The sequence below is a fragment of the Contarinia nasturtii genome, unplaced genomic scaffold (assembly GCF_009176525.2).
Source record: "Contarinia nasturtii isolate CC-2019 unplaced genomic scaffold, AAFC_CNas_1.1 Cnas_scaffold_493, whole genome shotgun sequence".
Lineage (NCBI taxonomy): Eukaryota > Metazoa > Arthropoda > Insecta > Diptera > Cecidomyiidae > Contarinia > Contarinia nasturtii.
Window position 1 is genome coordinate 2,709,713 of NW_022197846.1, and position 13,806 is coordinate 2,723,518.

The 13,806-nt window shown below is 34.8% G+C and overlaps 4 protein-coding genes across 6 annotated transcripts; 3 read left to right on the forward strand and 1 right to left on the reverse strand.

The window, feature by feature from the left end:
* The first annotated feature begins 83 nt into the window (after positions 1–83).
* LOC116339174 (tubulin beta-1 chain-like) lies at positions 84–3,667 on the forward strand. Its single transcript, XM_031764890.1, has 11 exons — positions 84–702; positions 1,033–1,097; positions 1,189–1,217; positions 1,631–1,835; positions 1,928–1,957; positions 2,058–2,287; positions 2,361–2,528; positions 2,632–2,896; positions 3,046–3,280; positions 3,367–3,454; positions 3,518–3,667. Exons 2-11 carry the CDS (start codon positions 1,070–1,072, stop codon positions 3,590–3,592), a joined length of 1,353 nt encoding a protein of 450 aa, XP_031620750.1. The 5' UTR covers positions 84–702; positions 1,033–1,069; the 3' UTR covers positions 3,593–3,667.
* A 982-nt stretch (positions 3,668–4,649) lies between these two features.
* On the forward strand, positions 4,650–8,681 carry LOC116339211 (GTP-binding protein 2). Of its 3 annotated transcripts, none has more exons than XM_031764952.1 (2): positions 4,650–5,217; positions 6,819–8,681. In XM_031764952.1, exon 2 carries the CDS (start codon positions 6,840–6,842, stop codon positions 8,661–8,663), a length of 1,824 nt encoding a protein of 607 aa, XP_031620812.1. In that variant the 5' UTR covers positions 4,650–5,217; positions 6,819–6,839; the 3' UTR covers positions 8,664–8,681. The 3 variants fall into 3 exon arrangements, with proteins under 3 accessions (XP_031620812.1, XP_031620814.1, XP_031620815.1); XM_031764954.1 differs by lacking the exon at positions 4,650–5,217 and adding an exon at positions 5,603–6,279; XM_031764955.1 differs by lacking the exon at positions 4,650–5,217 and adding an exon at positions 6,355–6,471.
* Positions 8,682–9,160: 479 nt separating this feature from the next.
* Positions 9,161–10,774, reverse strand: LOC116339190 (evolutionarily conserved signaling intermediate in Toll pathway, mitochondrial). The gene is made up of 3 exons (XM_031764907.1): positions 10,101–10,774; positions 9,589–10,029; positions 9,161–9,528 (listed from the first exon to the last, which is right to left on the reverse strand). Exons 1-3 carry the CDS (start codon positions 10,630–10,632, stop codon positions 9,233–9,235), a joined length of 1,269 nt encoding a protein of 422 aa, XP_031620767.1. The 5' UTR covers positions 10,633–10,774; the 3' UTR covers positions 9,161–9,232.
* Positions 10,775–10,866: 92 nt separating this feature from the next.
* LOC116339189 (S-phase kinase-associated protein 2) lies at positions 10,867–13,680 on the forward strand. Its single transcript, XM_031764906.1, has 6 exons — positions 10,867–11,155; positions 11,331–12,375; positions 12,470–12,747; positions 12,809–12,936; positions 13,004–13,163; positions 13,265–13,680. The coding sequence occupies exons 1-6, from the start codon at positions 11,088–11,090 to the stop codon at positions 13,449–13,451; spliced, it is 1,866 nt and encodes a 621-aa protein (XP_031620766.1). The 5' UTR covers positions 10,867–11,087; the 3' UTR covers positions 13,452–13,680.
* Positions 13,681–13,806: the final 126 nt, after the last annotated feature.

A 13,806-nucleotide genomic window follows, 5' to 3' on the forward strand; every position in this document is an offset into this window, starting at 1 on the left:
TGCGTGCTCTAGTGTGTGTATGTCATTCGACTTCAAAAGTTCACACAGTTGAATGCGACTAACAAACAAAGTTCATTGGGTTACATAGACTGATTGTTGCACATTGCATACAATTTATCGTTGTCATCGTTGTTATTATTCCATTTCAGATGGAAAATACATGCATGTGAATACAAAAAATAAAATGAAAGATACAAACAAAACAACGAATGAGAACCATATGAGCAAATGATGCTCCATATTGCGTGAACAGCGGTTAAACAATGCACGGACCTGTGTACGACACACTGTATTGTATGTGTAAAAATAGACACTTGTTGATTATTATTTCAAAGTAGAAAACGAAGATCGTTTTGTTGCTGCGAACATTCAACCTCACTCTCACGCTTTTGCGAATCTGTAGCGCGCGAGCGCGTCCACAGACAAGGCTCGAAATAAAACAACAGAAAAAAAAACAATTAGTGGCATGTGGAATCGAAAGCCTACCGGCGAGAATCTACCACAATTTTTCGAGCTTATGTGTGCATTCGCGCACACCAATTGTCGTATGTATGTATAGCAATTCTATACACGTGAATAGAGCAAGGTACAAAGTAAGATTGGAGCAAGTGGGAGAAAAAAGGAGAAACAAATCCAAAATGACAGAATTGAAAACGATTCAAATACAAGCGACTGTAAATAAACAATATTCGACGGAAAGTAGTGCGTAGTATTTTATCAGAAAATTTATATTTACTTTCGTTAGTTTTACACCCTTTTTAAGTGTTATACATCGTATTGTGTACGCTGACATTTTTCCTTTAGCTTATTTTACTATTCTACTTTACGTGAGCATACTTAACGTGTGTCTTGTATACTATATCGTTTGGTCGTTTATGAGTGTTGAATAAAATTGAGACGCACATTTTTCACTGTTGTGTTTTTTTTTCTATTTATGCTCGCACTTCACGTTTGACGTTTATCGTAAAAATTAAACTCTCAAAACAACAAAAACGATACAATTTTGTGTTAACGGATTTACTGGATATATAGAATTGACGTGTCATTTTAAATCGCAACGATATATACAATGCGGGAGATAATTCATTTACAAGCCGGTTAGTTTATACATATATTACGTCGAGAACTTTGGCAAAAACTATTTCCTCTCACTCTCACTCTCTCTCTTTCTCTTCTCTACATCTTTAGGTCAATGTGGAAATCAAATTGGTTCCAAGGTGCGTAAAGTTATAATAAATGTACATTTTTATTTTCACTCCCTTTTTCGGCACGATGATCAACCAGATTTTTACATTTTTTTTCTCGAAAAAGTCTTATTACGTTTTATTTTTGTCTTCGTTTTACTTCATTCTCGTTCATGAATTCTTAACCTAGCCCAATTGCGATGCATTTGCACTGACTATTAAATCAAATTACACATTCGTTTGTGTTGATTTCGAATGAATTCTCATGAATGTTGAATTGTTTTAAATATTGAATATTATAGCCGAATGAGAGATGCGTATGTGTATGTGACAAAAAAAAATGTGGAATGAAAGCTGGGAGTTCAATCCATAGATTTGTCGGTTGCCATTCGTTTGCTTGCACACAACACATTCTGATTTATGTTTGTTCTTTAACGTTTTCACAGTTTTGGGAAGTTATCTCTGACGAACATGGAATCGATCCGAACGGCATGTACCATGGCGATAGCGATTTACAATTGGAGCGCATCAATGTTTACTATACCGAAGCAAATGGTGGAAAATATGTGCCTCGTGCAATTCTAATTGATTTGGAGCCAGGAACCATGGATACAGTACGCATGTGTCCGTACGGTCAACTGTTTCGTCCAGGTTTGTTTTTTTTTGCCAAATCATTTGGAATATTTTAGTTTTTGATGTGCAACACAAAAATGGTTGTTTTCGTTTTCTTTGATTTCATTTAGATAACTTTGTTTTCGGTCAATCTGGCGCCGGTATGTCTGTTATTTTTACTTTTTAATGTCATTCCATTGAAAGTTCATGCATTTTAATGTGTTCATTTCAATTGAAAATGTTCTTCATTGTAAATGGCAGGTAACAATTGGGCCAAAGGTCACTATACCGAAGGTGCTGAATTGGTTGATTCGGTTTTGGATGTCGTGCGTAAAGAAGCCGAAGGTTGCGATTGCTTGCAAGGTTTTCAATTGGCTCACAGTTTGGGTGGAGGTACTGGCTCCGGCTTGGGTACATTGCTCATTTCAAAGATTCGCGAAGAATATCCGGATCGTATCATGGCAACATTTTCAGTTGTACCATCACCAAAGGTATTTCAATGCAATACGATCTATTTGAACGGATGATACTCATCATTATTTATTTGCATCAAACTATTTATAGGTGTCTGATACAGTTGTCGAACCATACAATGCAACCTTATCAGTTCATCAGCTTGTCGAAAATACCGATCAGACTTTTTGCATTGATAATGAAGCACTTTACGATATTTGTTTCCGTACGCTAAAACTATCATCGCCAACATATGGGGACTTGAATCATCTTGTTTCGGTTTGTAATACTCATTTAACAAATATGATAAACTCACCTTTCAGCCACTTAATATCGTTCGTTCGTTCATTGCTTTTCCTTGGTGTACATGTGCGTCAAATAGTTAACGATGAGCGGTGTGACAACATGCTTTCGTTTTCCGGGTCAATTAAATGCTGATTTACGTAAATTGGCTGTAAATATGGTGCCATTTCCAAGATTGCATTTCTTTATGCCAGGTTTTGCGCCGCTCACTGCCAGAGGATCTCAACAGTATCGAGCTGTGTCGGTGGCCGAATTAACACAACAAATGTTCGATGCAAAGAATATGATGACAGCATGCGATCCAAGACACGGTAAATACTTAACCGTTGCCGTCATATTCCGAGGTAAGAAAAAGCCGAACTTTTTCATCTTATTCGAAGATGGTTTTTCGTTAGTCCTTTTTTTAATTCTGGTTTATTTTCGTCACCTTAATATATAATTTAAAATAATATTGAACATTGTCCATTTGTATCGATGCATAACAAAAATAAAGGTAAAATGTCGATGAAAGAAGTTGATACGCAAATTTTTGCCGTTCAAAATAAAAATAGCAACTATTTCGTTGAATGGATACCAAACAATATAAAAGTGGCTGCTTGCGATATTCCACCACGTGGATTGAAAATGTCAGCGACATTCATTGGAAACAATACATCCATACAAGAAATATTCAAACGAATTTCCGAGCAGTTTTCTGTCATGTTCAGACGCAAAGCATTTTTACACTGGTGAGCTAAATAGCTATAATAAAACATTGTTTGGCTCGAATGCGATTCTTATTAGTATGTACTATTTGTGTATTTGCAATAAATAGGTACACAGGCGAAGGTATGGATGAAATGGAATTTACCGAAGCCGAATCGAATTTGAACGATCTGATATCGGAATATCAGCAGTATCAAGTACTTAAATTCGTTTTATAATTACTAATTGTGTTTATTTACAAAAATATTGTAAATTTTCAGGAAGCAACGGCGGACGAAGATGTTGAATTCGAAGAAGATGAAGAGCAAAGATTCATTGAAAACGGTGAAGCCTAAAATTCATTGAAAACGGTGCGCTGTATATGCAGAAGAATAATTTTTTTTTTTAAATTTCGTTAACCAAAGCAAAAATATACATAGAAAAACTCTCATCCACAAACACCTGGCATCAATATCCACATTCGTAATATTTATTAGTTGAGTTTTTCTAGTAAAACAAAAAAACAAGAAAAAACGTAATATTTTAATACTTTAACTCTGAATCATTCTTCAATGATTCTCCACAGTCAGGCATATTGATAATCCAAATAACTGATTAATCAGAGTATTGTGAATAATTAATCAAATAACGCGTTAACAAAGAAAATTGATTAATATCAAATCTTTTCAATCTTTTTATGATATTAAATAATTGAAAAAATAAGTGAAGAAAACTTCTTATTCTGATACAAATAAATTTGTATCAGAATAAGAAGTTTTCTTCACTTATTTTTTCATTTGATTAACTGATACAGTATGTTCAACAACAACAATAATTAAATAATTAATAAAATAAAAAATTAAAAGCACAGAATTAAATTTTTATGGTCATATTTCTGTTTTTTTTATTTTTCAAGCTTCTAAAGAAATGCAGTGAAATGTGTAAATTTTGAAACTAATTGAAACTTGCAACAGATCATCTTCTTGCTCCTTTTATCACTATCAAAATATGTTGTATTTGATTCACTACATTTTCAAAAAATACATTAGTTCCGAACTAATAGTCTGTCGTTGAATTTTGCAAAAATTAAACCATTGTATGAAGTTTGGTTTGAGTAGTTGGCAAATAGCTGATGAAAGAAAATATACGTATAGTTGTTGGTAAATATAAAAATTATAAAACGAAATAATTTGTTACAAGTTTCAATTAGTTTCAAAATTTGTATAATTCACTGATAACATTTTCGTTCAACAAATAATTTCATCATTTGCTGTATCAATTGTTTATTTACTTATGCAATACATCTACCGAATAATATTTGTACCGAATGTGAAACGGTTCATTTTATTCGAATCGGCGGCTCCATCATGCGGTAAACATTGGCATTAGTCACACTCTGTTCACACTGACAATCGACTTTAGTTTTAAATTGAACCTTGAAGAAATCAGCTGCAAAACTTTGACTGTGTGTATACATTATTAATATTCTGTGTTCATATTCGAGTTTAAGCAATCAACAAGAAGCAAAAAATTTATACCCAACTTACAGGAAATTATTGTAGACTTTGGCTACAGTATCGCAATAATAATAGGAAAAAATGGTTATTAAAGTTTGACAGAGGTTGATATAAATCGAAAAATGATAACACGAAATTGAGTAAAGGTTCGGATGTGAGAAATCGGCCAAACGTCAATGGAGAGAATAAAACATTTTTTTAGTCCATAAACACTGGCCTGTACGCTCAAAATCAAACAAAAGAACAGCAACAACAAGCAAAAAACACACACACAAAATAGCAAAATATTGTGTGCGTCAAAAGGTGTTTCAACTTAAAAACTTCTGCTCGGCGATAAGATACAATTTTGACATCACCGACGACGACGAACAAAAAAAATACAGGAAAAACAAATATCAGAAGACATCGATCGAAAGAAAGACGCTAAAAACCTGATTTCGGAAAACAAAGTAGCAGCTGAACGTGTAAGCGAATATATTTACTTTGTTCTATTAAAAACAAATGTGTGTTGTTCTAGTGTTGTTTGTGCCTCAAAGAAAGAAAATCGAAATTCGAAGTGAAACAAAGACGATTGATGTGTATTTTTAAAATCACTTTATTCTCTGTATTTAAAATGCCAAATCGATAGAAGACCGCAATGAAAAACCAAACAATTTGAATACAAATTTACAAAATAATATTGTAATAAAAGTTCAAAGTAAATAGATACATATAAATTTATGACAAATTTTTGGGCAATGTCTCGTCGTGAATTTTTCGTTTAATTACGCAAATCATATGCTTAAATTTCGTCATCATTCGATACCATATATTTGGTTCGTTTCTCTCGTTTGCTTTGCATTTACAAATTGTAGCTCTTGATTAAAAAAGAGTTGATGTGCGGTAGTTCCGCACGAATTTTTGTTTCCTTTGCCAAAATAGATAGAAAAAAAAATGTTTCTCACATCGAATGTTTTGCTCATTAAAATGGCAATGTTTAATTGCTGGGAAAAAAATGTATTTTTAATTATTGCTCGGCAAAGTGTCGGATCGAATGAAAGACATTTTTCAGCGGCAAATAGCTCAAATTGGCATTTTATGTATATGGTGTGTGACAGCCAAGGTCATTGCTACATACATACATGCAAACACAAAAATCGATAAAAATGATGCTCTATTGTTGGTATGAAGACCGCAACGCCAAATCGGCAAATTTTGTTTATATTCTGATGTTTTTGCTTTGTCTACTGCAACCGATTTTAAAACAAACACATCAAATTTGTTGGCAAACTAAATCATCAAACAAAATCTCGAGCGCTCGACTCTAATCGGAAACCAGATATTGCAACAACAATGTGTACATTGCGTCATTTGTTTACATCTTAAGGAAGCACGAATGTTGTTGCTTTTTTATCATATCATAGTGTGCACAGAGGTTATTTCATAACATATTCGAAAATATTTCATAACATATCTAAATCAATGAACAGTTAACTTTTTGTTTGATTTTGGTTTCAGCTTCTCAGCTGTGCTGTTTTAATAAATTCGTGAGTTTGTGTGTTGCAGTTTTTTTTTCGATTGATCTTTTTCCGTTGCATTTTTTTTAGTTTTTTTTTTCTCGTTCGATCGCATGATATTTTCCCATTTGGAAGTGAAAGTTTGAAAATATTGTGTAGCTCTTTTGTGGTTTTTATTTCGTTCAAGTTGAACCATACACATCTATCAACACCCGTGAAACCGTAATGGCATTCATATTACCTTTCAAATTGATTTGTATCACGATATCACCTTGATTATTGCAAATTGTCGAAACGATATGTATTTTGTGGACGGGTTTCGTTTTGGTTTACTTATTCTCAAGAACAGTCTACGTTTGCATTCTTATTATTGTTCGCACACAGAAAAATCGTTTTTTTTCTTTTTAAATAACAATTTTCCATTTCATTACATAATTGGATTGAACTAATTGCGTATGGTATATTTTAAGTTTTTGGCATCAATGTTATGGTCTGTGTTTATAAACACATTTAAATGTATCGATTTTTAATATAGTTACTTATTTGTTTCATTCTGTCTCCAATTACAGATAAAAAGTATCGCAAATTTGATGGATTTCATAAGTTTATTTGATCCAAACGATTCGATTGAGTCGAATAACAATCAAAAGAATGATGGCTACAATCATGGCAAAAAGACTTTTCGAAAAAAGAACAAAAAGAAGAAGGCAACGCTACAGCAGCAAACCGATCAATTGCAGCAAGACGAGGACAATGTAAATATTGTATTAGATTTTGGACTAGATCAATTGCCGCCAGAACCTCAACTCGGTAATATTGAATACAAATTGAAATTGATCAATACATCGTCGCAGCGCTTCGAACATCTGGTGACACAAATGAAATGGCGACTGAGAGAGGGTAAAGGTGAAGCAGTTTACGAAATTGGTGTTCTTGATTCGGGTGTTTTACATGGTTTGAATAATGCTGATATGGCAGCGTCGTTGGATACACTGAAAAAAATGGCCAATAAATTGGGCGCAACGACAACAATACTTCGTCGAAAAGTCGTGTCAACAAAGCGTTCGGTGGCCGAAGTTCTGGTCCGAAAAATACCTGACGATCAGAACAGCATTGAAATACGTGTCAGTGTGGTGGGCGGTGTGAACGCAGGCAAAAGTACATTGTTGGGCGTTTTAACGCAAGGTGAATTGGATAATGGACGAGGATCGGCTCGATTAAATATGTTCCGTCATCGGCATGAAATTCAATCGGGCCGAACATCATGCATATCACACGAATCACTTGGTTTTGATACGCAGGGAAATGTTATAAATTTGTCAATGGATATGATGACAGCCGAAGAAATAACCGAGAACTCAAGCAAATTGGTCACATTTATGGATTTGGCCGGCCATCGAAGATATTTGAAAACAACGGTTCAAGCACTAACTGGTTATCATCCACATTTTTCAATGTTGGTGGTCAGTGCCGAAGGTATCAATAGCATGACTTATGAACATTTGGATTTAATTCAAGCGCTCGACATGTCTTACTTCATTGTTGTGACAAAAATCGAAAACATTTCGCCCGATGCCACTCTGACCAAACTGAAATCAATCATTGGATCGGTTGAGTGTCGCAAAATGCCATTTTTGATACAAACAAATGATGATGTCATTACGGCTGGCGCACGACAATTTCCCGAACAAATTGTGCCTATCTTTTATGTATCAAATGTGACGGGTGAAGGTTTGGATTTATTGACACGTTTCTTATTCTTATTATCGCCCGGCATTAGCAATGCCGAAAAAGAGCGGTTGGAACAAGAACCATGCGAATTTATTGTTGATGAAATTTTCAAAATTAATGGCATTGGTTCGGTTGTCGGTGGCTTGTTGGTGAAAGGTGTTCTCACAGAAGATACTCAAATGCAAATTGGACCGCTACAAGATGGCTCTTTCTATCCGGTTACGGTACAATCGATTCATCGAAATCGGGCACCGTGTCGAATGGTTCGGGCAGGCCAAAGTTCATCATTGGCATTTGTACAAGATGAAAATCTACCACCACTTAGGTCAGGCATGATATTACTTCATTCAGATCAATATACACCCAGTGCTGCTGATGTTGTCGAACCGTATGGATCTTGGTTCTTTCAAGCGAAAATCTCGGTTTTGTATCATGCAACAGCAATTTATGAAGGCTTTCAAACAACCGTGCATATTGGAAGCATTCGACAAACGGCGGTCGTCGAGGGAATCATGGGATGCGGTAAAATTGGAACGAATGAACAGGCTTCAGTTCTATTTCGATTCATGTGCCATCCGGAATACGTAATACCTGGCCAACGCATTCTATTCAGAGAGGGAAAAAACAAAGGCATCGGCTATGTCACACAAGCTTTCCCCATTAATACACAGCGTGCAAAATAATTTTTTTTTTCTCCGATTCAGAATCTAGTCAGTTTGATTCTTAACATTCATTAAAAGGTCAACCAACGATGCAATAGTATATATGATCGGTTTCAGGACAAAAACAACAACAACACGAAAATACAAAATGGCTTATACTTAAATCATTTAAGTTAAATGATGCTGTTTTTTTAAATGTACAGTGCTCAAACAACAACATGCTGCATTAAAAACGGTTTTGGTTTTTCACTGGTTGACGTCAACAACTTTTAATTATAACTATAATTATTAATTATCCTGAATATTTATTTAAAACAAACAAACAAAACGTATCTCAAGTTAATCGCTTGTGTGTGATTAAATTTTATGATAACCGATTATGTAGACTTTTTTTTCTCTCTCTCAACTCATTTTTTTTAACTACCTACTGCAATTTGATATTGATCCATCAAAGCAAACGAAATACAAAATGAAGTATATATTTATATATGAAAATGGATAAATGAAAAGAATTTTTCTGTGATTTTGAATAAATGTTTTATTAAAATGTGACAATTTTTTCCATTCTATAAACAAACGAATCATTCGAATCATTTCTTGGCGTTAACATTTTCATGATTATTTGATACAACTAATGCTCTATCATCAACTGGTGTGCTAAATGTAAATAAGACTGGGATGTGCGCTAAACTTGGATTTCCATTCACTTCTAACAGTCGAATCCACGATAAAAGTGAGTCTTTGGTTGATGTTCCTGTTGCACAAATTCCATAAATTGTACCGTCGTCTTGTTGGTGAATTGAACGATTTGGTTTTCGTACTTCAACTTGTGTCTCTTTCGGTGACATGAATTTCAAAAAATTCGGTAACGGCATATTGCTAACATCTAAAATGAACTCAAAATTACAATATGAAATAATACGATTGGCAATCGATGTTCGCTTACCATCTTCATCTTCTTCGGGTGCAAATTTGTCATCGGGTTCAGCGTCTCCAACTAATGTAAAGTACTTTATCGATCGATTTCGAAGCCAAATTGCAAACGGACCCTTTACTTTTAGCGGTGATTCAATTGAATGTTTTGCCAATAGATTTTTCTGTTCCGGACTTTGACCGCTCACAATCCATGTCTTATCCAAACTGCTCTCGACGTGTTCTGTTTTGAGCACATCAACGACAGACTCAACATCAACGGTGCACATTTGTCGCACCGCCAATTTGGCCAATTCAAGTGGATCTTCTGGTACGGGATCGGGCAATAGATATGGTGAAAGATGCTTAAATTTTGGCATCCAATACATCATACGCCCGTATTTATAGTACGGATGACTTCTAAGTCCAAAAATATTTTGAATTAAATCTCCCAATTCCACATCAGGCATCACGGCTATATTAATAACGAAAAAAAAAGATATGAGAAAAAACACTCTCAAATTATAATCGAGAAAAGAAACAAACCATTGTATTCCATTTGATCCAATAAAAATGTGGCACAGTCCTGTTGTTTTGGATAATGCATAAATTCCGCTTGAAACATATTTGTTGCTATCATTTTTCCCTTTGGCATAACATTCAGAATCTCTTTGTACACTTCGATGTCACGATGAACGCCAAACTCTTCCATATGCTTGAGTGCAGCATAAATGAATTCCACATGATGCCGACGATGTTTATCACGTTCGACAAACATATGCACCATATTTAAAAATGTTTCGCGGTTTTTTATGGCCAGTTCATGAAATTGACCGCGTATCATTAGATCTTTTTCATTGAATGATTCATTATTGTTATTGTACTGTTTCTCTTGTTGTTTGTCTGCATCTTCTTCCTTATTTTCACTTTTGTTTTCATCATTTTCAAATGAACTTTTTGCACCATCTGATCGGCCACCTTGATTTTTAAATTGTTTTGATGCATTACAATACAATCGAAAATCATATCCAACGGATTTTCGGCCGATGTCAATCACAGCTCTTCTAAGAAAAAACATTAGATACACCAGACAAACGTATACACAATCCAATTTTTAATTAAAAAAATTTATAATTTACATACTTTGTTTTGGAAATTTTAAAAACAAAAATAAAAAGAATCTGAATTCTTTTCAATATTATTGGTTATGTACATGCTCATAATTTGTTATTGTAAAAGTCTAACAAGACAGCTCGATGCAAACGGTACAAATCGGTTTAAAAGTGGCAAAAGTCAGTTTTCGGTTTATTTTACCGGCTGAAATTCTGCTAGAATTTCAAGCAGTTTTGTTTGCGCGTTATTTATCTGGTTGTAGTGACAGATTCCGAACCTCGCACCAAAAGAGAGACGAAAGAAACGATTCAACATACTGTAAAAAAAACAACATAGACCAAGAAATATATATATATTTATGACTTTGCAAATTAAACGCAACGAATTAAATTTGTTCATTTGTCGGAAAATTGTTACATTATGGATGAAACTGGTTCGAAACATAAATTAAATACAAGTGATACAGACGATGAAAACTCATACATAAGGTAAATTTATAAAACCAAACGAACATTGCATTTGTGTCGAGGTGTGCATTTTGTATGTCTACACACTGTTGCCTCATGCATGCAATTCGATTTGAAAAGATAGAACGAAACTGTCTTTGCATTCAATTTTATTTGAATTTCTTATTTTTCTGCACATTTTTGTTTTCCCTTGTAGCAATAAACGACAAAGAAATTCTCCAACTGACGAAAATTTGGATCCCTCATCATCTGTTGACAAAAGTGAATCGTCACATATTCGCTTCGCAAATCTAAGAAGTGCATCAAAATCATCACCACTCTCGTCGCTATTTGCGGTGAGCGATATGGGTTTCGGTGTTTTAGATTCAGATGAATCAAATCAATCGTCACTTGTGAGCAGTGCAATTGCATCGTTTGCACCGCCAAGTTCAGCGCTTAGCATGATACCACCGGACACATCGAACGATTCGATCGTTGATGAATCGGATTTGGCGGAACCGTTCAGCGAAACGGAAAGTAATTTAGATCAAAATACAATGAGCGACGTGCATCTATCGTCCAACGAAGCAAATTCATTGCCCACGTTAAATGGTTCTGAATCGAAAAATGAGTGCAGCAATTTTCCAACTGAAATGCAGGCGAATCATGATTTTACACCGGCCACACTTATACCATGCAATCGAACAAATTTCCGTGGCATTCTGCAGCAACAAGAAAATGTTGGTAGCAACGGCAGCAGCAGCACCAGCGGTCAATCAACATCATTTGCTGGCAATCAAACAATTGCCCATCCACCGGAAGGACGGGCAATTCTTGGTAATTCAATGAAAAAAATTCAAAAAGAAAATACCGTATGTGATAGTCCAATGAAGCATAAAGGTCGCAGTCCATTGGCAACAATTGGAAATGCAACACCAATTCAATCGCCCGATTTGGATGACATCAAAAAAGCGGCAAACAATGGTGACAGTTTTTTCATGTATCAACGACGTGATCCACGGCTTTATACTGGCGAAGATAATTTTACAAAATTATCCGATGAAGTTTTACTATTGATTTTCAAATGGCTACCGAAAAAAACACTTAACCGTTGTAGCCTGGTCAATCATCGTTTTTGTCGTGTTGTTCAAGATGAATCGCTATGGGCACGATTGGATTTGGCCGGAAAAACCATTCAACCATATGCATTGGGCCGCATACTAGTGCGTGGCGCCATTATTCTACGCTTGGCACAAAGCAAGGTAACAACGATTTGATGCATTGATTTTTGTTATTGTACTTGACGGACGAACGTTTATTGAAAATCTTTTTTTTTTTCTTCTATTTTGATTGTAGATTCTTGAGCCCATATTCGATATGTCTCGATTACAAAAGGATTATTCCACGAAAGTTCAATATTTGGATTTAAGTATGGCAGTTATTTCAACCGATTCATTGGTTCAATTATTCACAAAGTGTCGTCAACTTCGTAAACTAAGTCTTGAGCATGTGCCAGTCAATGATGCCGTTTGCAAGGCAATTGCACAAAATCGAAAATTAGAAGTGCTTAATTTGTCCATGTGCACTGGCATCAATCCGTATGGCGTTAAAAAAATACTTGGCTCATTGAAAGGGTATGGTACACATTATTTTTGAGCTTTAATGCCATTTCTTGATTGTTTTTCAATTTTTCAGATTACACACATTAAATATCTCGTGGACATCGCTGGAGGTGCACAGTTTACGTGAATTCGCACATTATATTAATGATAATATGACACGACTGAATATCGCTGGATGCCGAAAAACAATGACTGATGATAGTAAGTACCGTATTGCAATCAATATTTGAATCACGCAATGAAACAATTGTTTTCCTCAATTTTTCAGTTTTGAAAAAAATTGTATCTCGTTGTCCACAATTACGTGAATTAGATTTATCAGATTGTACAGCACTTACGTCGGAAACAATTGGCATTGTTGCCAATTTGGAACATTTGGAATATTTGTCATTATCCCGTTGTTACAATTTAAGTGTGTCTGCGTATCTGTAAGTAATTTATATTCTTGTTTCATGCACTTGTCGCATCAGTCAAACATTGGTCAAACAATTCAATTCATTAATCACATTTGTATTCCATGATGCTCTAGGGAAATCTATCAATTGAAAGCGCTACAATTTATCGATGTATTTGGTGTATTGTCAGATCAAGCACTGTCGATTCTGAGTGAAAAGTTTCCGCACATTGGAGTAAATAAATATAAGCATTCGGCCGTGGCAAGACCAACCGTAGGAAGTCGGCGAACATCGATTTGGGGTCTTCGTACGCGAGATTAAACCATATTATCATCAACATGCCCATAAATCATTGTAAAATCATCGTTTTTCTCGTCATATTATATGTATAAAATTCGAAACAAAAAAAAAAACATTCAGAAAGAAAAACCCACATCTCTCACGTGTCGGAGCTAATTAATCAAAAGAATGAATTGAAAATGTCGTCGTTTGTATTGATACATATTTTTTGTGAAAATTAAAAAAAGAGAACGAAAGAATAAATTTATATGCAGATATATATTAAGAAATCAAAATGAATCGATTTTTTTCATTTCAAAAACCTACCGAACACTTTTTAAAACAAACAAAAATTTGGTATACCATTTTATTTTGGATTCGATGATAGTGGAGACGG

Excerpts from the sequence above, each read along its gene's own strand:
- LOC116339190 (XM_031764907.1), bottom strand. The coding sequence starts at position 10,632 with ATGTTTTTTCTTAGAAGAGCTGTGATTGACATCGGCCGAAAATCCGTT. Across the intron at positions 10,030-10,100 it reads GGATCAAATGGAATACAATG|CCGTGATGCCTGATGTGGAA; the intron begins GTTTGTTTCTTT and ends TTATTAATATAG. Across the intron at positions 9,529-9,588 it reads ACCCGAAGAAGATGAAGATG|ATGTTAGCAATATGCCGTTA; the intron begins GTAAGCGAACAT and ends AGTTCATTTTAG.
- LOC116339189 (XM_031764906.1), top strand. The coding sequence starts at position 11,088 with ATGGATGAAACTGGTTCGAAACATAAATTAAATACAAGTGATACAGAC. Across the intron at positions 12,748-12,808 it reads ATACTTGGCTCATTGAAAGG|ATTACACACATTAAATATCT; the intron begins GTATGGTACACA and ends TCAATTTTTCAG. Across the intron at positions 12,937-13,003 it reads AAAAACAATGACTGATGATA|TTTTGAAAAAAATTGTATCT; the intron begins GTAAGTACCGTA and ends TCAATTTTTCAG.
- LOC116339174 (XM_031764890.1), top strand. The coding sequence starts at position 1,070 with ATGCGGGAGATAATTCATTTACAAGCCG. Across the intron at positions 2,529-2,631 it reads ACTTGAATCATCTTGTTTCG|TTAACGATGAGCGGTGTGAC; the intron begins GTTTGTAATACT and ends TGCGTCAAATAG. Across the intron at positions 3,455-3,517 it reads CGGAATATCAGCAGTATCAA|GAAGCAACGGCGGACGAAGA; the intron begins GTACTTAAATTC and ends GTAAATTTTCAG.
- LOC116339211 (XM_031764952.1), top strand. The coding sequence starts at position 6,840 with ATGGATTTCATAAGTTTATTTGATCCAAACGATTCGATTGAGTCGAAT.